Source organism: Aulonocara stuartgranti (genome assembly GCF_965226115.1).
Source record: "Aulonocara stuartgranti genome assembly, chromosome: 17".
Taxonomy (NCBI): domain Eukaryota; kingdom Metazoa; phylum Chordata; class Actinopteri; order Cichliformes; family Cichlidae; genus Aulonocara; species Aulonocara stuartgranti.
This window is the reverse complement of record NC_138953.1, coordinates 36,700,814-36,724,875: the sequence shown is the minus strand read 5'-3', so window position 1 is coordinate 36,724,875 and position 24,062 is coordinate 36,700,814. Positions and strand designations below refer to the sequence as shown.

Sequence of the window (24,062 nt, the reverse complement as noted above, 5' to 3'; positions counted from 1 at the left end):
TATTTAAGAGTACTGAATTTTACTTTTTTACTAGCTTTACTACAGTGAAACCCAAGGTTTCCACACCGTTTTCAACCTTTATGCTAATAGCTAGCTAATGGCTCAGTCACACTAGAATAAAAATAGGATGAATGGATGCGCAGTGAGCAAAAAAGGTTTTCATCTGGTTTTTAAACACCTACTTCTTCTCTGTGCACCTACTTCCAAGGTGCACAGAGAAGAAAATAAAGTCTTGAGAGCTTGAAGCTATAAGTTATTGGTCAAATACACTGGTGAAAGAAGAGCAATAAAGCATTGCTGGAGCTTCAGCATCTAACTTATAAATGCAGACACATTGCAAACTAGATTGTTTTTGCAGTAGGGGACTTGACTCCACTGGTTCCCAACTGGAAATCAATTGGTTAGATTCCTCTATAAAAGCTAATTGTCATTGACTTTATGAATTCCTGTTTCAAATTCATAAAGTTATAGCTAATGTGAACTTCTGTTTAATGTGAATTTCTTGTACATAAATGGTGACAGGTTTGCAACACACAGTAATAGATTTGCAATGTTTACCAATTAATAGCAGTTCAATATAGTATTACCACAAATAAACTGCATCTAATCGTCAGCTTGATCTCATTTCTTTGCTAACAACAAAGTAAAGCAACCACTTTGAAGACAGGGATTTATTCACATAGTTTCCGTCATTGTGGTTGTGCTGCAATCTCCAGTCATTTCTATGTGTCTGTAGCATAGCAACTACTTGTACCTTGCAAGATGCACAAATTCTGCAACTTTTTTTACAACACAATATTGTTTGTTTGCATTTATTTTGACGATAAAGACACTACATGACTACTTTGCATTCACAAATCTCTAAAGCGGTATCTGTTGGTAGCTGGTTGCACAGACAATAATAAAATCTACAATAATACTGATTGGCTAAAAACAAATTAGCTTCAAAGCATCAAGAGAGTTTAGCATTGTTTGACCCTTTTTCAAAAAACTTCTCTGTTTATCATGTCTTGGAGCAAAATCCACTGATGCTGACTTGGATTTAAGGTCAGCATCCAGCTTTGCTCACTGTCTTTCCATCCAACAACTATGTAATCGCTGCATTCGCTTTGCATTCACGTGGACGTACATGTGAGCTGCTGTTTGCATGGCAACTTTGCTATTCTTGTGCCTGATTAACATTATTCGTTCACTTAAACCTCCATTAACTTTGCATTTTTGCTGGGACGATTATCAGGCATATAACAGTCTGTATATTGGCAGGCTGTCACCTTCTGGTCTGCCGCTTTGGTAAACAGCATGTTCTATCAGATAAAGCAATCACAATAGATTCATTACCAATTATCTCCTTGAGGAGCAGCACAGAAGGTGTTAACACTGAAATTCTAAAGTAATAATCAGTACAGATGAGCAGACAATGTTGTGTCATATGGACACATAGCATACATCAGTGTTCATCATTTTTAAGCAAAAATAAATAAATAAAATTTTTTAAAAGTGAGACCAAGTATAAAAATTAATTATCATGGATAAAATAAAAGTTCATAGCTGACAGACAATATCTCACTGTGTGCTGTCATATTAACTGCTCTCCCTCCCTCTTGGGATTGTTAAAAGGCATTCTGGGACTTGTGAGAAATGACTGAGCAGGACATAGAACAAAAAAGTGAATACCTGTAGGTACAACAGAGATGGATGACACTTGCACACATCCCTGACATTTTAAAATGGCTTGTCTTGGGCAAATTAAAGTAAGACATCCACTGTAAATATGTCAGCGTTATGCTGATAATAAAGCTGGCTGATGGTGACAGATATAATCAAGCATGCACACGGCGTCTCTGCTATCCACAGACGCCCCACTCAATCATCATCAACCCTCTTGTGTATATGAGATAGATGTCAGGTGTAGGCCCATCTATTCCCCAGCCATAAATGCACTCGTAAATTTAGAAAGCGGACAAAATTAGCTGATGGATTCTCCTTATTACAGACCGTATTTGCATATATTTGCAAAACAAATTCACTCAGTTGGCTTCACATTTGGCCTGCGGAAAAATCAGGGCTGAAATTGTGGGTTGGCTGCATGAAGTGAAGTCAAATTATATAGCGCAGATGAAGTTTCAATATTTATGTGTGAAAGATGAAATGAGAGGGGGGAAAAAAAATCAGTGTTTTTGATTTAACAGGTTAAAATCTGATGGACAGCCAGATTGACGGAAAGAATTCAAAGAAATGATGTCTGTTTAAATGCTACTGTTGCACCCACAGTCTGGCCAAATTAAAAGATAAACATTTTTTCAGTATATACATCGTGTTACTTATTCATCAAGGGATTATGCTTTTAATGAACTTCAAAATACAGCTAATTAGTACGGTGGCCCTGAGAGGCCAAACGGACTGCAGCTTAAGAAAACACCAGAAAAACGCTGCAAAAGCACACAAAACACAACGGAAATAGGAAAAAACAGATTTCCAAAAGCGCAAGGGAAGTGTTTCTGGGGAGACAATAACCCGACGGACCAGTTGCAGGAACCAAAATATGCTACGAATTGCGCTGGGAGACACTTAAAAGAATTGGAGGATCGATCGGTTTTATGAGGAAAGAAAAGATGAAAGGTAAGTGTGTTAGCCTACCTATTAGCCTTAAAATCCGTCATCAGTATTATATGAATCATGATAAAACACGCCTACCATGTTTTGGTTCCTGCAACTGGTCCGTGCTTTTGGAAAATCTGTTTTTTCCTATTTCCGTTGTGTTTTGTGTGCTTTTCCAGCGTTTTTCTTATTGCTGGTGTTTTCTTAAGTTGCAGTCCGTTTGGCCTCTCAGGGCCACCGTAAATTAGTGTATTTATTGATTACATCTTGGGATTGAGATGATTTTTAACTCTTCTGGAACAAAGTACAACAGGTGACTCCAGTTTATTTTCATCTAGTCGCAAACCACCAATCCAACAAATTCTTCCCCTTATCCAATGTTATATTAATCCATTACTGAAGTTTTGCATTAAATCCTCAACAGCAGTACTTGTACCTGAATATTTTCAAAGGAATGTTTTGGATTTTTGGTTTGTTTGTTTTTTTTGTTTTATTTATTAGTTTGATTTGTCATTCAAGTTTAAAAAAAGATTCAAGGGATGAACCAGTTTTGTGTCTACATAATTAAAAATAGCAAAAATGATCAAAAACGCATAATTTGTTCCTAGCTCTTGAGTTGAATCGGCAGGTTTTATGGAGTCATGAATCCTAATTTGAGTTTTTTTTTTATTCAAATCGTTTTTAGTATGTATGGAGATGGTCAGGAGAGCAATACGTTACTAAGTGTCTACAACCCTCTCTAAACACTTTTCCACACTGTTACTATTACTCGACTCCACTCTGTTTTTAGGGTTTTCTTTTACACCTGTACCCAGGTACTTTTGTTTTGTTCCTGGTGGACCAGAGTTCCAAGCGAGCTGATTAGAGCTGAAAATGTGATGTCAGCAGGCTGCATGGCACTGATTTGTCAAAGAGTGAATCACTGAATCACTCATGGGAGCGACTCCTTCATGAAACATGAATTTGTATTTTTGTTTCTTGTGTTGGTGTTATCAGTTAGGATTTAGTTGAGTGTTATTCTAGTTTAGTTTCTATGTCCCCTTGTGTGTCAGCTGTTTCCCCATGTGTTTCCACTTCCCCTGATCAACTCCTGTGTATATTTAGTCTCTGTCTTTCATTCAGTCAGGTCGTCTGTGTATTTTCCCTCCACATCATGTCCTAGTAGTCACCATAGTCGCTATAGTTGTTTCATAGTTTTTCATAGTTACCTCAGTCTTGTCACAGATTTTTTAGTTTTCCCAGTTAGTTTTCAGTTAGCATTGCCCCTGTTTGCCTTTGCCTTGTTTTTGTCTCCTTCAGTGTCTGTATTTGGGTCAGTTTCCTTAAACACAAAGGCTGCTGAGCTGTGACCAAAAAATGACCGAAACCAAGTCAAGTTGAGTTGAGCCGAGTAGGTGCTACTGAAAAGACGCAAAAAAAACCAAAACATGGTGGAGGCTATCACTTTAAAGCACTTTAAAATACCCAGCACAGAACCAAAGTGCTGTACAGAAAATAAGTTAAAAACAATAGAATAACAGAAAACAGCAAAAATAAATAAATAAAACATCCATCCATCCATTCGCTTCCGCTTATCCTTTTCAGGGTCGCGGGGGGCGCTGGAGCCTGTCCCAGCTGTCATAGGGCGAAAGGCGGGGTACACCCTGGACAGGTCGCCAGTCTGTCGCAGGGCCAACACACAGGGACAGACAACCATTCGCACTCACATTCACACCTAGTGACAATTTGTATTATCCAATTAACCTATCCCCACAAGCTGCATGTCTTTGGACGGTGGGAGGAAGCCGGAGTACCCGGATGGAACCCACGCAAACACGGGGAGAACATGCAAACTCCACACAGAAAGACCCCGGCCTGATGTTGGAATTGAACTCAGGACCTTCTTGCTGTGCGGCAACAGTGCTAATCACCGTGCCACCGTGCTGCCAACTAAATAAAACACATAATACATAAAAAATAAAAACAGCCCTATATTAATAAACAAGATAAAACAGCATAGAATCAACTAAAAACAACTAAAATAAAACTAAAAATAAAACCAAGATCTCACGTGGTGTCAAAGGCCGGTGTAAAGAGTGATTTAAAAACCTGTAGGGAAGAAGCCTGTCTAATCTCTGAAGGGAGATCGTTCCACAGTTTTGGAGCTGCTACAGCAACAGCACGATCTCTACGTTTACGCTCAGTCCTGGGTACAGGACTTCAACAGCTTCCTAAGCTATTCTTTTCTGACAAAACCATTTTCCACATTACGATTTGATTGTTTCCAAATCAGGTGAATATTTCTGAGTAGTACAAATCATTTGTATCTATTTTCCTGCACATCGCCTGTTGCCCGCTACAAATAGCTTTATTTTGCCAGCATCTCTTGAGGTCAAAGGAAGAGATGCGATGATTGAAGGCTGAAGAGAGGCAGAGAGAAGAAAAGGTGCTAATATCACTGTCAGTCAAAGCGAGGGCAGCATGGAGAGAGAATGAGACAGAGCGAGAGCACATCGCAATGCTGACTGCAAGGAAACAACACTCGACATACACAATCAGCTCATTAGCAGCAACAGAGCAAAACATCAAGACCATGAATTCAGACGAGGACACGTCTAAGAAATTGAGAAGCGTGGCAGTAAACCCATTATAACGCTTTTATATATTTATTTGTACAAAATACAGTAAAATGCAATATTTCTGGATGGTGGTGCCACAAAACTCCGTCCATACATCAAACCAGAGCCAACTCCTTTGTCTTTAACTGTCTAAATACTTATTCACCAAATGATAATGTGGTAATTAGTTGATACAAAAGGTCGTGTCAGGATTTTGTCCTTTAAAAAGACTTGATGTCTTAATGCTTGAGTATGTCTAATGAACACTGTGGTCGATGTCTGTCAACCAGGGTCGTAATTATGTTCGCCTGTCACTTCCTGACACAGGCTGTAGCTTAGCAACCTGGCACAGAGACAGAGCTAAAGTTGGATCTCATTTAAATATCCCTCAGAAAATTAAAAAAGAGGAGGACAGTCAGGTGTTCAGTGCGATATTTACGGCGAAGCTGCATTTTTGCAAACGTGAAGCCATCAGGACGGCTCCAGATGACCCTGAGCGCCTCCCACGCGTCCCTCACAGGACATCAAACTTTCTCCAGACGTCACGCCACTCATATGAATGTGGGCAGGTTGCATAATTACTGCGTGCCTCTAATAAAACAAAACACATGCTTTGGCCGCTCCGCCCACTGAACTCCCACCGTTCTTATATAAATAGAACAGTTTCTTCATGTGCTTTAATTGTTTTTTTAAAGGTGCAAAGAGACGGCACGTACTGTAGCTGATGTGTTCAGGTTCATGCGCTCTGTGCCTGTTATAGAGTTTTAATAAGCTTTTGCAATATAGAATAATTTTCCTGCAGCATATGTAATGTTTAAGTGAGTTTTTATTTAGCAGTGTAAGCAAATAGCTGCTTCCACTGAGAGCTACTTTTACCTGAGTGTACTTCAAATGAGTTCTGATGTGTTGCTATTTCACCCTTTTGCTCAGTGCCTCTCCATCAGAATGACATTGCTGGGTCTCCACCGGTCTAACCACTTCATAGGCAGGCTGAGCCTTGAGACGGAGAAGTCTCATTCTAAGTGTGGATGCATTAATAGAGAAACAGAATACAACACTTTTCCAGCTGCAGAGTGAACAGGGCCCACCAACACTCTTCTCGGTGCAAGCACAGTTTCCTTCCAAAGCTTAGGACTAAATGCGATGCAGGTGCAAATGCTAAGTCTTTAAATGGTTTGCATAATTCATTGTGGCCTGTTTTGCTAAGCTCTTCCCTTCTAAATCATTGAGATAAATTCCAAAAAATTATGTAAATATTAGAGATATAAAGTGTGATTGCAATCCAGTGGTGGATCTAGAAAATCTTACATGGGAGGCCAAATGAGGGACAAGAGGTCTAGCCAGGGTGGCACAAATCTCTTCAGTTAAGTGTGTGGAAATCTCCTATATGTAAAGTGAATCGACAAAATACTTATAATTATTTAATGTATCATCCCGTCTAAGAAAACAAAGACTATAAGAAGCTTTTGGACAAACAAGCAGTTGGTTTTTACAAATATTTTAAGGACAAAAAAGTTGGCAGCAGTGGGGCAGTTGGCCCCCACTTGGCCACCTTCAAAGTTGTCCCTGGACTGGATTGATTGGAGCCCATTTTAAGGCGTGCTAGGAGACTCATTAACCAGTAAGTCTTAGTCACACACAGACTGCCTTCATTCATATCATTTGTGATATAATGACTGTTGTTTGTTGGCTGGATTTAGAAAGATATTTCCACTCACAGTAGAGTTTAGAGTTCACAGGAACTCTAGACGTTGCAAAATGCAACTCTGAAGAGTTGCATTTTGCAACGTCTAGCATTAAGTAGGATGTGTATTATGTCACTTGTCTAACACAATAAAGAGTACATGTAAGGGCAATAAACAAAGTGCAGTATTCACTCTTTTGCCTGCATTTCCGGGTATTTAAGCTGCTAATCTGCTTTTTTCATCACTTCCATTCTGTTGTTCTCACTCTAGTCCAATCATCTTAGGAGCTTGGAAAGAAAAGCAACTGGACATCTTCAAGTTTCTGGAAAACATTCTCATCCTCGAAGATCTTTCGGCTCTAAGACCAAATGGCCCACCGGGCAGCTTTGGAAAATATGAAGGACTTTATTTTTATACATTTTGGGGCTTTTCCTGCTGATAAAGACCTCCCCCACAGCCATTCATGCTACACCAAATTAGTTAAGTAATGAATAAACAGTTACATGACAGAAAGGTTAATGTTCTTGTCACGTTCCTGGGTCTGTTGACCCAGTATTTTAAGTTTAAGTTTATTTAGATGTTTATGTTTAAGTTTAAGTTCTTCAGTTTAGCTAAGTTCATTTGTTTATTAGATTCCCTTTGTGTTTTCTACTCCTGTATTTAAGTTTCCCTCACCCTCTAAGTGTTTCATGTCGCGTGTCTTATGTTGTCAAGTTCGCGTTGTCGTGTCTGCTTTCCATTCTGTTTCCTGGGGTCCGTTCTTCGTACCTCGCTAAGTAAGTTAGCTGGATTTGATTGTTGACGATTTCGCGTGATCTTGGATCATTCGGTTCTCCGAAGCTCCTGGCTTCTGTCAGTCTGCCCCAGGGCAGCTGTGGCTACAACTGTAGCTGCCTCCACCAGTGTGTGAATGTGAGAGTGAATGAATAGTGGCATTGTAAAGCGCTTTGGGTGCCTTGAAAAGCGCTATATAAATCCAATCCATTATTATTATTATTATTATTATTATTATTATTATTATTAAATTACTTACGAGTTTAATTTGTCAGCAACTTTCTGCCAGCCCTCTCTCCTTGCTTTTGCAGCCTTTGCAGTGTTCCCTTGCGTTTTAATTAAACTCTGAAACTCCTGAAATCCCTCACTCAAGAGTTCTTGCTCTGCTGCCGAAAAATACCGAGCGCGCTCCTTCGACATTTTCGCCGACCAATCAAAGGGTTGCCGATCAATGTTTCTACTATCGATGCGTAGCCCCTGTTAAGCCACCCAGTGATCTCACATTACTTCATCCAGCTGTACTAATCGTCAACAACAGGTGTGTTCGGAGAACCGGAATAGCGAGCTCAAAGTTGGCGCGATGATTTGATCTTGGATGTGTCATTTGATCTTGGATGTAGTAAGCGAGGTACGAAGAACGGACCCCTGTTTTATTGTGAAAGTCCTTGTCTTATGTGCAGTGTGTCTAATTTTGCTTTCCCTTGTCTTGTTAGGTCTGATTTGTCCCAGCTGTGTTCCCACCTGTTCCCCATCCCCTCGTTATCCTCCTGTGTGTATTCAGTTTGTTTTCTTATTCGGTCTTTGTCAGGTTGTCTGTTGTCCTTTGTGCCATGTTTCCATGCATCTTTGTATCCACGTCAGGTTTCATGTTTTGGTTTTTTATGTTTATCTGTAGTTTCCCCAGTTTAGGTTATTGTTTAGCGTCACCTCTGCCTTTTGTTTTGTAAAGTTTTTACCAGCCTTAATAAACGTCTCGCTTTCTGTTAATATTCAAGTTTTGTTCTACGTGTCTGCATTTTGGGCCACTTCACCACTCCATACACTCTGCCTCTGCCAGACTGACAGTGTTTTCAGCGTCTACTTAGAAATTCCTTTGAACCAAATACGTCATGTTGAATAAGTATGGCACAGCCTGGGCAGTGAACTGCCAGAACGTTTTCTATAATTTTACTAATTTATCATATAGAAAAAACTGAGATGTGCAGTTAAAACTTATTTATCTTGTATTAAGACATCTCAGGGACTAATTGTGCAGTTAAACATCATAAAATGACATAAAGCGGAATTTTACACGTCCAAACAACTTAAGATCAGAGTGAGCTGTATGTAGCCCACGATCTAAAATAAATCCATGCTGTACACTCTCTATACTCTGTACAGGATTTGAAAGATCCTGACTGCTCTCTAGGCTCAAATTTCAAAACCAGTGGATGATGTCATAGGTTTCCATGTCCATCTTTATACTGCGGTGCACAAACGGGTACATGATTACCTCAAAACCTTCATAATAACCAAATTTGCTGTTGGAAGAATCACTTAATTCTAGAAGGAACGGACCTAGTGAAAGGGATTTATGAGAGTTGTTTTATGTTTGGTCAACTTTTTGAGCAGTTTGACGTTCATCACAAAAAAACTGAGAAATCGTCTTTTTATTTCACTGTCAAGTTATTTTAGCGTTAGCAGTGATCCCAAAAGGTTTCATTACTTTTCTTTTTTTACCTCTTTACTCGCAATAATGGCGTTCTCCCCAGCATCATCTGGCCTTTATATAAGCGATAACAAGCAAATGGTGGCGTGCCAAAAATCTAGGCTTTAGCAACAGTAGAGCCCGACACAGCTGCCATCCAGTCTCAGCCTTGCTGTTGTCCTACTCTGAGATTAATTTGCAATGCACCTATACATTTAAACAGCAAAGTTTCCCGGCACGGTTTCCACTGTGAGAGAACGGAGACGTGCCTGTGCTCCTTCACGACGTGGTAGCATATGGTGTCCTCTGTAACTCCATCTGTTTCTTTGTGCCTCCTGTGCTCCAAGTGTGCCAGGGTGCGAGCCGAGGCAGAGGTACAGTTTCAGTGCCGTTTGTTTGGTTGTCAATTAGTAACGCACAAACTGCCAAGGCGAATTTCATGAAACTTGTTAGAGAAGGTGGACCCACGGAAATTTGGTCCTGATCCAGATGGCTTTAAAACTGTGAGATGGGTTGCTGGCCATGAAGGATGTGTATTCTAAGACCCTTCTAGACACGAGTAAATGCTATTAGCTCTCTAATTAAGTCACAATCTCAAGAAAACTTACACACGTTTCCAGTAATGTGCTTTTCAATCCACAGAAGGAGCTAATTAGATGGCAATCACTGCAAAAGTAAGCCTAATATCTCCAGATTATGGGATGATTAAGACAAGAAATGATAGGATAATGTGGGAATGTAGGCATTAGCTACCTTGAGCTGTTTCTAAGGAGGAATGAGTTAGATGTTTTGGCTCTCTTGCCACTTACTGCTTGTCTGACAAGAATTCAATCACACCGTCAGCTGTGTTTCTTCATCACATCACCACTAACAAAAAAACGCCCCAGAATTTTAGAGATTGTTATTCCTAATTCAGTCCCATTGAATCTCCGTGCTCTCCCCACAGCAAGCAGAGTGGAAAAGGGAAACGTCTCTTAGTAACCATCCGCTGTAAGGGTGATGATAATCCTCCAGAATGTCTTTGAGATATTTCCGGTGACAGTGGCCACTCTAACATTTCTGTGTCTTTACCATGTAGTCGTTTGGCAATTTGCAACCGCATCCTTCCAGACTCATAAATGTAAAGAAGACTGTGAAAGAAAGTAATAAACGGCTGTCATTACTATTGCATGTCTAGCATATATGTAATTAGGAGAATCAAAAAGGAACACATAGCGGAAAATGTCAAGCTGACCTTATCGGATGAAAGGCTCCATATTGTGTTCTTCCCTCTCTGTGTAAACTTTCAGACAGACTGCATGTTGATCTCAGAGTTTTCTTTTATTATCCGGCGTTTGTTTCTCTATAAATAGTCAATGGTTACAGTGCCTCAGGGTAACGAATGCTGTCTGTACTGTTGTTTGACCCGTTTACAAAGCAAATAAAACTCACACACAACCAGGTGGTCTTTGTATCTTAATTTCCACAACAAGCTTGGTGTCAGAGAAGTGGGATTCGATGGCTGACGGGATCTGTGGTCTGAGATGGTAAAACACGAAGAGAGCCAACCTCTTGGACCCCAAACCACCTACACTGGGATATCCAGCTAATGCACCACGTTGATGCACAAATGGTTAGAGTTCTAACTTAAAAAAACAAAAAAGGCAAAAAAGAGAGAAAAACAGAAAGAAAACAGGAATATGATTCTTTCCCTGTGCTCACATCCATGAGCAGGGGCACCAGCCTAAGCAGGGAAGCCCAGACCTTCCTCTCCCTAGCCACCTTCTCCAGCTTGTCCTGGGGACAACAAGGCGTTCCCAAGCCAGCCAAGAGATATAATCTCTCCAGCATGTCCTGGTTCTGCCCCAGGGCCTCCTCCCAGTGTGTCCCAGGGATCCCAGGGGCTAAATTGTCCAGGGATTCTGCCTCCTAGTAGGGTCTCCCATGGCATATTGGTCCTGGGTGGGGGACCAGAGAAAGAGCGATTCAGAAGACCCCTATGAGTAGAACATCAAGGAAACGGTTCACCCTGCCCAGGATAGGGTGACCGAGGCCCCACCCTGGAGCCAGGCCAAAGTAGGGTGCCCGAGGGCGAGCGTCTGGTGGCTGAGCCTTAGTCCATGGGCCCGACTGGTCAGGCCCAACACTCACAAGAGGCGCCGTATTGCATTGTGTGCCAGGCGGTGGCGTAGAGTGAGGCCCTGGCGGACCGATCCCCAGCTCCAAAGTGGTGGATTTCATGTCTCCAAATGTGGTGAAGCAAAAGCATGAAGAAGGATCCATGAGTGTTGTGCATGTTTAGGGAAAACATTTTGGCTTCCCGCAAGAAGGAACATTAAGACGGCTAATGCAGCTGGAATAAAAGAGATAAGAGTGCAGAGAGATGAGTTTGTTGAAATAGAAAATCACCTGAGAGCATTAAGTGGAAGTGTGGAAGCACGAATGCAGAGACAGACAGAGAGCTCAAGAAAAAAAAGCAGTGATGAGGATGAAACAGATAAATCTTCTCAGAGATACTTTGACACACTGAGGCTGTGAGGAGGGATGCAGAGTGGATCACGACCTCCCCCTGCCACCATGCAGCAGAGATGAACAGCACACGCCAGAAAACTCTGGTGACTCATTTCTGACCACAGCACGTTTACCACTGGAGGCTTTACATCATCAAGCCCACTCATCAGAAACCACAGCCATCCACACCCAGCAGCGATGTGCAGACCCTCCATCTGCCCCTCAAATGCCTAATAGAGCCACAGATTAAGGAGGCCACGATTCATTTGTCACACCCAAGCGATGCGACGGATGCAAACCAAGCAGCAAGTTAATATCCCATCATATGTATGTCCAGTGTTAACTGTGTTTGGCGCTTTAATGCTTTCTTTGTTGAGTTGTACTACTGAGGTTGATTGATCGTTCTCTGTCAGCCCAGTTGGTTCCACCCGTGTCCTCAACTCCACCTGCTTGGATTCCACCTTTTTTTGACTTTCAGAGTAAAATGAATGTTTTGTCTTTTCGTTTTATTTCATCCCTATTTAATTCTCTTCACTGAGCATCTATTGTCTGTTAATGATTAAATCTTAATATAAACAAACCTTTGATTTCACATATAAACATGAAATTTCCCCTTGTGGGATTAATAAAGGTATCTTACTTACTTACTTACTTATTTCAGTTGCATTTTACTTTGTATTTTCAGAGTGTAGGTCTTCAGTAAATGTGATGTACTTGTGTGAGCATGGAATGGAAAATGTTCAGACTCCTCTCTGTGTCACGCTGACCTTGTTGAATAAAAGGCAGAAGATGTTTTTATTTAGGTCTAAGAATTAGTCATGAGATCGTTTAAGCCTATCTTTTTTTCTTCCTTTATTTCTCCCTCTAATTATTTTCTACTGTTTTAACTTTTTATGTAACCGTAACAGATCAACAAGTGTCAAACTGTCTTGTCTTCACCTTTGACTTTAAATACTAATAGCTCCTTCTTCAGGGTCTGCCTCTAATTGCTTCATACTTTTTGAATTTAGCACCTGGAAAAAGAACCGACGTTTTCTCTGACTGCACTGATTCTTATTTGTAACAAATAATGGGTTCTTGGAATAAGTAGAGGACACAATGGGAAAACTTGATGGGCTTATAAATAGACCTCAGCGATACCAAAACATCGTCTCAGTGATCAAATTCAAGTCTCAGCTCTGTGTATTTGATCTCCTGCTATTCTCGTGTTTCTGTCTCAGAAGAGACTGAACAATTTCTCATGAGGAGCTTGGTCGGGTAGAGGAAACTCAGGATTCTGAAATCTCCATATACGTAGAGGATTTGTGGTGAGACAAAGACCGTTGCGAGCAGCACATTTGTCCTCTGGGAAGTGCTTTTTGTTTGTTAGCAGCCTAGCATCGACAGTTGCTTAAGATATCATTTTCAATTGTTGTTTGATGGTAGATACCAATAACAGCTTGAGCTGATTCAATTTTGCTGAAAATCGGGTCGAGGTCAAAGTCACACCAAATGGGAAAATCAGTAAAAACTTTATATTACCCACAACTTTTTATGGGTCGTCGTCAAACTTCGCAGCGATAAATTAGACCTTAAGCTGGCCAAGCATTCGACCTTTACCTTCATTGTTAGCAAAAAAAAAAGTAATAATTTTATATGAAAGGGCATGGGAAAGCTGTAGAAAACACTCTTTAGATTTTCAACACTCTACGACGTCACAATGACGCCATAACAGGCTGACGTCAGCGTAAAAACGCCATAAAAGTGAAGTCTTTGCACTTTGAGGGGAGTTGCGCTCGTTTTGTGGAAGAGTGGGGGTTCATTATTGATACAAATTTTAAACTCTGTTCTATGAGACGATGTATTTTTGAGTGTACTATCCAACAAATTTCTTCTTATAAGTGTAAATGAAGAAAATCCTGTTATCCAACCACTGACAGAAAAATAAATATTTACGATACAGATCGTGTCCTTAATTAAATAACACAGATATCGTCCACTTTCCACATTTGGCGCCCACCTTAAAAATTATCACTATTTATAATACTGTCGAAATCTTGAGTCATCCCTCGTTTGTATGTAACAAGCTTGAAAGTCAGTATTTGAAGCTCATGACCACTTTTATTCTTCAACACAGCCTCTTTTGCGCAGCTTTCTTGTCATTTCTTACGCAGTCTTCAGGAAAGCTTCTCGACGAACATTCAAAGCTCTTCTTTGGATGTTGACTCCCTTTTGTTTTGTTCTCTGTTGAGATGATCCCACTCTGCTTCAGTAGTGTTGAGGTCCGGGCTCTGGGGAGGCCAATCCATAACTCATAGTGTTGCACTGTGCGTTTGTCTCTTTCCTGGTGTGCTTTTACTGCATTGATTGTTTGCATCATTGTGATGCTGAAAATGTTTTACAGCTATAGACGCTCAGTGCTTTCTCATTAAACCAAAACTGTCCACTTCTTGTGTAATTTTTTTTTGTACCTCAAACCTGTTTACCTTCTTTAAAAACTGCTTCTTGAGAGATAATATCAGCACACATGTATCATTGTAACTGATATGTGTGTACAGATGCACACCTATTCTTTGAACCTAGTTGTGTGTTGCTAGGCTGCACTGAGACTGAGCCGAAGCTGTATTTAGCACACTATCCTCACATGTGCTCTACTGCACATGTGCAGTGTCAAGATTTTACTCAGGAAAAAAGGTTCAAGTTTACAGGTTTACTGAAGTAGAGCTAACTATGACTCTTCCACACACTACTGGCAGGAAAAGGTGAATTGTCACAGTTTGACTTTGATATTTACATTTTTTTCTGTTTCCTGAAATACTTATCACGCTTGGTGTCAATCATTTCCAACCTTTTTCTTATTTTATCAGGTCTTCCTGAAACACAATCAGTGATGAATAAGATATTCCACATCGTCAAGGACAAACTTTGATTGATTGCATCAGGAAATGAATCGAATATATGAACGATCCCTTTGAGACTGTCATTTTCAAAATGCCCAAACACCCTGATGAGAAAGACTAATTTGTACTTTCATCAATTGGCAGAGTAAAAAAAATCAATGTAGTGAAAGGAGGACAAATCTGAAAAAGTAAAATAAAACTCAATTATAAACCATGAAGTGACCGAGCAGATGTTGTGAACGCTGCTCTGAAGACAACAGTACATACAGTGTGTCCTTTCAGCAGGCTCAGATTGGCTGTGCAGTCAACATTTGTGTAATCTTCCCAGTGCGACTTTTATGAGCTGTGAGCTGGCCCAGTGTTTCTTACTGTAATTAGAATCCAGTAACGACACAGGTGGCGTGGAGAGCAATCATCGCCATGCGTTTTTTTTCTGCTTTCTTACAGTTGAGTCTGCTGTCTTCTAAAATACTGCTCTAAATTAGCATTGACCTTTTCCATAATGTTACCACATTGTTTCCAAAAAGTCAGGACCCTGTGTGCGTAAAACATAAAGATGCAATGTATTAATTGTTTAAATTCTCTATTTTTATGTACCAGCCCGGGTACTCATTATTAAAATGTGTAATGTTAGAAAACTGAATGTTGCACAACTGCTGCAGTTAATTGATAACATGACCGTGTGCGAAGGTGACACCCCAGAAAGTCTCAATAAATTCACTTTGTATAGAAATGATTAGAATTTGTGTTGCGTTAAATATACCTCACAGTGGAACATAGGCTGCCATCCACATGGTGTCTCTAACAGTGAAGGCCTTTAGTATTTCAGCAAGACAATACCACAACATTCTGCACTTATTACAGCAGCATGGCTCTGTAGAAAAGCCCAGACCGGTCACCCACTGGAAATATTACATGCATGAAACGTGAAATACGACAAAAACGGCCCTCAAACTCGGTGCTACATTTACTTAAAGTAGGAATCTTACATCACAGATACTCTTTGAGCAAAACAATAACAATGCTCACCTGTAAACGTGTGTTTCTTAGAGTCAGGGCCTTTATATCAATTCACTGAGTCAGTTTGAACCTTAAATATCTCTCAAGGCCGACTTCAAACAAAACATCTAGTGATTAATGCTTGAGTACTTTCCAGTGTTACTCAGATGTTGAATTCATTTACTTCATGGTGAATTGCACTTTCATGTTCATAGAGGTCTCTAGCGCTGCATTATAGCGCCTCCTGGTGGCTGACTCTGGCTGATCCGACTGAGACAAACTGTGTTAGTACCACTTGATGTCAATAAGGAGAAATAGTCACAGTATTAATCAGATTAAGTTCTAAATGACTTGATTTCTGTTCCGTTGTGTTCCTTCAAATTAACGAGGTGTTTAATAAAGGTGTTCATAGTTTTCATCATACAATTCTGTGGAACCACGAAACAGAGGAAGTAGTGTAGAGGGGGGAAAAAATGGCCAGTGAACAACATTGGTGGCAGCTGGTCTGGATGAAGCTGCTGACTGACTGAGATTTTCCCACACAAACATCTCGAGGGTTTACAGAAACTATCCAGCGAGCAGCAGAGAAGATGTCTTGCTGATTTCAGAGGTCAGAGAATGGCAGACTGCTTCGAGCTGATAGGAAAGACCACACGGGGTCACGCCTATCAGGACACTGGGAAACGTTGCCTGGTGGTAGGGTCTGCATGTTGCATGAACAACATGACAGCATGGATCCATCCGGGCTTGTAGCAAAAGTTCAGGCTGCTGCTGGTAGTGTAACAAATGTGTGGGATATTTTCTTGGCACACTTTAGTCCCCGTAGTTTTAACTCTGCCGACCCGAATACTCGTGTCCATTCCTTTATGACGACAGTGTAGTCATCTTCTGACAGCTGCTTCCAGCGAGAGAACGCAGCATGTTAAAAAGCTCAAATCATCTCGAGGGGGCAAAAGAAGCTTCAAAAAGGAAGTAGGGAGGTGTACCTAATAAAGTGACCGTCAAGTGCACATATAACGCTATCGTCCATCTTCACGTGAAACTCAAACGAGTGCTCTACAGACTTGATTTTGAATATTTTATTCCACAGTTGAATGAAGATGGGAGCAGCATACTTACAGCATCAATGCACAACGTTTACTCGTGTTCACACCTACACACAGGTCACACTGCATTCAAACTAAACACGACAAATTACACATTCAGATTTGACTGACTTTGATCGCGTGAGTCACAAACCAACGTGATCGGATTTTCGTTAGGATGAATTTTATGATTGAAATCTCGTGCATATAAAGAAAACGACAACAAATAAGCAGCGGAATTAACCACATCCACAAATCGAGCACGAGGGCACGTACAGACGAGCAGAAACAAAAACGTCTAAATTAACAGTGAACATCTCGACACACATCTTGGTCACCTCCAGTGGACTCGTATGGCTTGGTCACAGTGAATATCGAGGTAAAAATGTATGTACATCTTCAAATAGTCCCATTATTATAAAGTTCTGTCAGCGTCCATCACTGGCACAAAATGCTTTAAAAAAACCGTCCCACATCAAAAGAAATCTAACCTTTACGTTACGATTATATCATTTTTGGTCTCTTTAATTATACTTGCAAAAGAATAATTTTGTTGTACTACATTTTACAAGTGCTGTAGAAAAAACTGCCGTACAAAAACAAGGAAGCCTCATAAGTAGACTTGACACAACAAAATAAACATTTTGTTAAATTTACAAATTAAATCTTCTGATTTCCTGAATCAGTTACATTTCTTATGTCAGAATTATGAATCTTAAAAGAAGCTAATTTATTTGAGAGCCCGATTTTTTTTTTTATTCCATATTGAAATGTTATTTTTTAACCTCGACAAGGATCAATGCTTGAAGGGGGAAAAAAACTGTTTGGGGTAAAAACAACATGCGAGTACAGTATATTAAACATTCTTCATTATGATTTAAATCTACACCAGCGCTCTTACAATACTGAGATCTCCCACTGTTATTATTACCAACATTTTTTGTTAATATCAATTTCATTCAGTCATCAAATGATTCACAGTTGACTGGCAGGATTTACCTATGAGTGTTTTGAGTGTCATTGAAAAGTACTTTTTTTTTTTTGCCAGTCAAATACAAACTGGAGATACTGATTCTGTCTGTAGGGAGAATAAAACCCTACAAATTCAGAACAAAGCCGTGTGGTTAGTGTATAAAAATGATATGACCGTGTCGGTCTGATACTGAGATGTAACAGAGGCTTTGCTTTGATTTTTAAGATGTTCTGGTCCCCTGTAACACAGGAGAAAATCCTGAAATGATTACTTTAGTCTTTTCCTCACCACATAAACCTCTGCGTTGCTGTGCTGTCCGGCCAGTGGAAGGTCTTGGTGATGAAGATGTAGATGGTGGCAACGTTCATGGCCGTGTACAGGAGGAACTCCCCGATGAGTCTGGGAAGGGAGGGAAGGGGCATGTGCAGGCGATACATCAGGTATGGAACGATGAAGTACCTGAACTCCAGGAGCTTCTGCGGGACTGTGGTGGCCACGAGGCAAGCCAGGAAAGCCAAACTCCAAAAGAGAGAGCGCGATTTAAAGGAGTCCAGAAAATTCCACCCGGCGAAGATGTACGGAGGGATGAGGAGGAAACGCACCAGTTCGTGCCTCTGGAAAAGTTTCTTCCACACATAAAAGGGGAAATGGCGGTTATCAGCCAGGAGGTACTTGTGGACAAAGGTGAATTTCCACACCAGGAGCAAAGAGATGCCGGTGACCAGGAGGAAAAACAAAGGCTGCTTTTTGAGAGCCTGCAGGAAGCGGAGGACGCGGTGGTAACACAGCGAGACGGGGAGAGAGAAGAAGAGGGAGAAGGAGAAGAAGTAGAAGAGCTGGGGGAAGTTGAGGCAGGCCTCGTGGCTCGTCCTGTCGCCAACCACGATCCCATCATTGAGCGCCACAAACACCAGGAAGCCAACGCCGACCAGCGCGTAAGGCCAGGCCACCAGCAGCACCGCCTTCACGTGATTGGGTGAGGTGAGGAACTCCAGAGTGAAAAGCAGGATTCTCTTAGCTCCGCTGAATGACAGCGGGATCTGGGACGGTGCAGACTTCTCGTCCCTCTTTTTTGTATGCTCCACCCTCCAGGCGTCATCCATTTTCCCTGCCACCAGAGTGGCTGCACAGAACGCCACCCAGATGATGTTCGTCTGACGGAAGAGCACGGAGCAGACGCCCAGCAGCGCAGAGGCCTTGTGGCAGCCGTACAGGGTCATGAGGTAGGTGAAGAGGATGAAGAAAGTAGATCCAGCGTCGGTGTAGTAGAGGAAGTTAAAAAAGTAGAGCACAGGGAAGGTGGACAGAGACAGCGCTGACAGGACTCGGCGTGAGGTTGTCCGCATCTAGAAGAGAAGTTAATGTGACATCAGAAAAAAAAAAAATTAAGTCACTTGTGGTCTTGTCTTCGTGTCCTGGACTTACCTTCTCCCTGAGGTGCAGCTTGCAGAGGAGCAGATAGATCAGGTAAAGGTTGCCACAGTTGAAGAGCAGGTTGATGAAGCGCAGCATGGCCGTGGAGCACACCACCTCGCCTGTCAGTTCGGTGAGCCACACCACAGGCTTGATGACTCCCACTGAGACGAGGTAAAGGCCTGGGAGAGTGGTGATCATCGGGTCCCACTGCATGAATTAAAAACATGTTAACACGACACAAGGTGTAAAGTTCACTTAACATGTGGAGTGAGCGGATAATGGCTCTTGAGTGGGGAGTTGGGGGGCTTCCGCTGTGAAGGGCCACACCAATAAGCTGAGCTGAGCTTCACGGTGCTCAATATTAATTGTATCCCTTTATAATCTTATTGTTGTGGCCCTCCACAGGGATATTTCATAGCACTGTCAGTTCTCTTGGCTAGTCTGTGATACAAGTATTTAAAAAAAAAACAACCTGTGTTTGCATCAGCACTCACTTTATTATTACAGCCAGGCATCGAACAACCAACTTTTGGATTAGTAGACGACCTGCTCTGGCTCCTGAGCCACAAGACAAAAGCCTTTTTTTAGAATCTTCATCTATATGCTATCTTAAAATTACAGCCCAAATGATATAGCAGTCTGTTGATACATATGAATGTCGTCCAATGGAGTATGTGACGACACAAATTTACAAATAAAGTCATTTAAATTTCATCCACCATGGGTCTAATGTTTTCTCCTGTTCCAGTGGCACCTCAGCCATCATTTAGAAGGCCCAGCAGGGCCTGCATTTCCCGAGGACACTCAGGAAGAATCATCTCAGTTAAATGCTCCTCCTGCTGTGCTTCTACAGAGCCACCGCTGAGAGCATAGTTCATTACACTGTGGTACATGGGGTTCGTAGCAGCAGATAAAAAGGCCCTCCAGAGAATCACCAACACTGTTGTTCTCTTCCTTCCCTCACAGACATTGCGAACAGCCCCAAATCATCATCAAAGACTGCTCTCATCCAAGTCACCATCTGTTTGAACTGCTGGCTCCGGGTAGGCGTTACCAATCCTTAAAATCCAAAACTCCCAGATTCACTACGGGCACTAACGTCCCCCTCACCAAACAAAGACAGCTCATAACAGTTTATAAAACACACTTAAACGTGTCACTTTATCTTGAACTTGATAAAACGTCATGCATTAATATGCGTACGATGTGTTATAGGAGAACTATTTTTATGCTTGTATCCAATTATTTATCTATTTAGCCCTAGACAAGGAAAGAGGCTCCAGTAGATTGCAGGCATAACATGAGTCTGGTTGTAGGAAAAGACAACCCCCTGTCAGACAGTCCTAGAGACTGATTGCCAACTCTCTTGCAACCACTGACTGCTAGGAGGAAAGTGTATTCCCTGATGACAACCACTTAGCCAATGAAAATGTGAATTTCATTCCTTTAGTGGTTGCTGGAAGGCACAAGGTTCTTTGGGCTGCCAAGGCGGTCGTTTACTGGTCTCTTGTCCTACGTGCCTGGAGCCTCGCAGGCATCTGCTTGGACCCAGGCATCATGTTACTCTGCTGCATGTGAACCAGACAGGGCTGTGATGAATAATAACCACCCCAATCTTTTCTCTGCAAGGCTTTAACACTTTTTAGAAAACTCTCACTCTCTCATGGATCCCTGACTAAAACACCATCGTTTAGCCTAGTTTCCTCTAACACACACTGCTTTCACTGTCAGTCAGATGCCATGCATCATGTCACATGAGGATGAACATGCAACATGTCTTTACAGATAGCCATTAGTAATGTAAGGTTTACAGAGCTTCATACAGATCTGAGCAGTTAAGCTTCACTTCACCACAAAGTCCCTTGCTCTTTTTAAAGCTGGCCCACGTGACATCAATAAATATAACCCATCCAGACAGGCATACCATACTGATACAGCCCTATATGCCCAGTGTGGAGATTAACCCTAATCGAAAGCCCCGCTGCTCTTAGCTAACCTTAATCCGCCTGATAATGGCGGGCTCACCCTCATCACTCACACTTTACCTCGTTGAATTTTCCCTGGCAGTATTTCTGAGCTTGGGGGACGTGGAAGATCTCGTCCATATAGGGCTCCCTTTGTTCGCGGGTCACTCTGGAGAACAGCAGGCAGGATATTAAGAAGTTGGTGCTGCACAGAGCAGTGAACATGTAGCCTTCAAATTTCTCCATGTTTGACGACGAAACACGGTGTAAAACTGAGAAAAGTTCAGACCAGAGCTAGCTGTTAGACTTTAGAGTATCTCGCATAACTACTAGACTCCAGAATTTAAACCGCGGGAAAACGTTAATTTAGAGGAAACTGTCTGAAACATGTCCACCGTTGCTAAACGGAAGAATTTTTGTGATTTTTGACAGCTGGCGGTCCGATTCAGAAATAGGCTCGGTACAGAAACTCGTGTAAAACCATAGGTTCCGGTACTATGCTAAATACTTTAGCGTTGGATTATCTGTCGAGTAATATCTGCCTTACACATATGTATGATTTATTTTGGATGATTATGTTATTGACTGCCGTTTTACTACCTTGTGATATCCTTTTTTTTCCTCCTAGGAGGAGATTTCCTCTGACGCGGTGTCACCGTGTTATGGTTCCCCCCGCCGTGTAGAGACTTCACGTGAAGCACCGTGGTCCGTGTGCCGTTTATAGAATTTTATCCAACCTTTTGTGTGTGTGTGTTTTGAGAATGCATCTAACACAAAAGCTGGAGCTTTTCCCCGACCACAGAGTGACCCAGATGCTCTTCAAAGAAGTCAAAAATGCTGCAGAGCTGAAAAAAAGCGCCATGGAAGGGAAAATAAACGGTGCCTTGATCAACCCTACGATGGTGAGCCTTTTCCGTCTGTTTTAGCAATGCTTTTTTTCAAAATACGCCTGTGTTTTATTGTATAAAACACATACTAATAAAACCGTTAAGTACTCGTGTCTTTCACTGAAAAATAAAAATTGAGAATTACCTGGAGTCTTGCTGTTTGCTTACGTTGACCCTGTGCTTCCATTTCCAGCTGGTGGATCCTTTTCAAGTGCTGGTAGCTGCCAATAAAGCCGTTCACTTAGAGAAAATAGAAAAAATGAAGACAAGAACTCTTTACTCGGAGATCATCTTCAATCTGTCCCCTACAAATAATGTAAGTGAGAAGAAGAAGATGTTTCTGTGATCCATGTTCCGATTTTTGAAAAAAATATGTTACTCTTAACGTAGTTTTAGATATGTAAGCTATCTGTATGCTTCCACTAATATAGATCTCAGAGGCCTTTAAAAGATTTGGGATCTCAGATGGTGATGACTCCGTTCTGATCGTTATGGTTGACAGCAAAGATGAGTCCCAGGTCGTGTCAGACATTGCAGCCAGGGTGGAGGGCCGGCAGGTTCCAGTGGAAGAGATTTCTTCACTGTCAGACCACGCAAAGATCAAAAAGGTCGCTGCTTTTAATTAATCTGCATTCCACACTTGTATCTTGTTATGTTACAGGGGTGACAGGCTGCACAGTTGTTTCTCCTAATGTTGCTTTATTCCCAAAACATTCTCAGATGTGGATTATATCCAGTCCCAGACTAAATGAAAAATTCAGGGAAGATCTGACAAAAGAAAAAAAAAACTGGGCCTAAAATCATGTTATAACCCACAGAGTACATAATCAATTGCAGTTTCCTCACTACCGCTTTAACACTTTGCTTGATGAATTTAAAGAATATTTTTAATTTATTTTTTCCCTCCATTACAGCTGTACAAAGTCACTCCCCAGGAGGAGAAATGTGGGAGTCTGCTTGATGCGGTCGTATGCAGAATGGCCACCAAGGATGTTATGTAGGTTCGGCGGGATATACTAGGTGCGATTAGAAACTTCTGTGACTTTTATGACTTCACCCTTAAAGAAATGAAAGACTACGCTTTGAGCTCCACTTCAACACACTGTCCTTGTGCAGGACTGGACTACTTCCAGCACCGCTGCTATTTTTAGATCACTCCTTGAACGTCTCATTCTGTCCACTGGAGCAATTCAAACGTTAACTTCTGTGTCAGGCTGAAACAGCTTTGACTCGGAGGGTCATCAAAGGTTATGAGAGCGGCTTGTCCACCTACAGCCCACCGACCAAACAGCACACAATCCAAAAGCAACGCATCAGGATCTAGACGATTTTTTTCCCCAGCATTCATGCGTTGTGCACCAAGGTCAGACTTATTCAAGGATCTAATATCCTGAGGCATTCAAGGGACGGCATCTAGTAGAAATGACGTAAATCTGTACACTGTAAATCGAAAACACCAAAGGTTGGGATTTTTTGTAGCTCACCACTGGTTACATACAGCCAGATACGACTCTGTTCTCTAAAATGAAGCCAAATGTAACAGATTCATGCAGTGTTGCACCAGAGACCACCTTCGAGGGGGGACTGTTTTTGTTTTTGCAGAGTTGCAGAACTTTATGATCACACCTTGTAAGACCAGGATATACCTAATAATATCTGAGAAAATGTGTTTTTTTTTCTCTTCACAGCAGTTTAACAATAGATCCGTTGTCAATAGATCTATGTCTGTTTTTAATACTAGCCCAGCACACTCTTAAGTTTAAACCAACAGAAATTGTCAGTCTTGATCTGTGTACACTGGGCTCAGTCAAAATAAATCTTATTTTTCTTAAACCTTTGAGTGAACTCATCTTTGTTTATTCTTTTTTATCTCTTCTTTGCCACGGCCATGTCGTAGGACGTAGGGAGAAATCTTTACGTTTCTTATTATTTAGCATCATCCTATTTCTTGTTTTATTTTACCTTTGAACTTTTTCATTCACTGTGTTTTTTGGTTCCGTGCACTGAAGGTTAGTTTTCTGATGATTT

At 41.4% G+C, this 24,062-nt stretch overlaps 2 protein-coding genes across 3 annotated transcripts; one reads left to right on the top strand and one right to left on the bottom strand.

Annotated features, from left to right (window-relative positions):
• The first annotated feature begins 2,493 nt into the window (after nt 1–2,493).
• On the top strand, nt 2,494–23,871 carry tprkb (Tp53rk binding protein). 2 transcript variants are annotated; one of them, XM_082510805.1, is made up of 6 exons: nt 2,494–2,619; nt 20,150–20,226; nt 21,776–22,049; nt 22,228–22,350; nt 22,466–22,642; nt 22,949–23,871. In XM_082510805.1, the coding sequence occupies exons 3-6, from the start codon at nt 21,909–21,911 to the stop codon at nt 23,033–23,035; spliced, it is 528 nt and encodes a 175-aa protein (XP_082366931.1). In that variant the 5' UTR covers nt 2,494–2,619; nt 20,150–20,226; nt 21,776–21,908; the 3' UTR covers nt 23,036–23,871. The 2 variants fall into 2 exon arrangements, with proteins under 2 accessions (XP_082366931.1, XP_082366930.1); XM_082510804.1 differs by lacking the exon at nt 20,150–20,226.
• Nucleotides 16,774–21,606, bottom strand: alg10 (ALG10 alpha-1,2-mannosyltransferase). Its single transcript, XM_082510803.1, has 3 exons — nt 21,229–21,606; nt 19,193–19,390; nt 16,774–19,113 (listed from the first exon to the last, which is right to left on the bottom strand). Exons 1-3 carry the CDS (start codon nt 21,391–21,393, stop codon nt 18,052–18,054), a joined length of 1,425 nt encoding a protein of 474 aa, XP_082366929.1. The 5' UTR covers nt 21,394–21,606; the 3' UTR covers nt 16,774–18,051.
• Nucleotides 23,872–24,062: the final 191 nt, after the last annotated feature.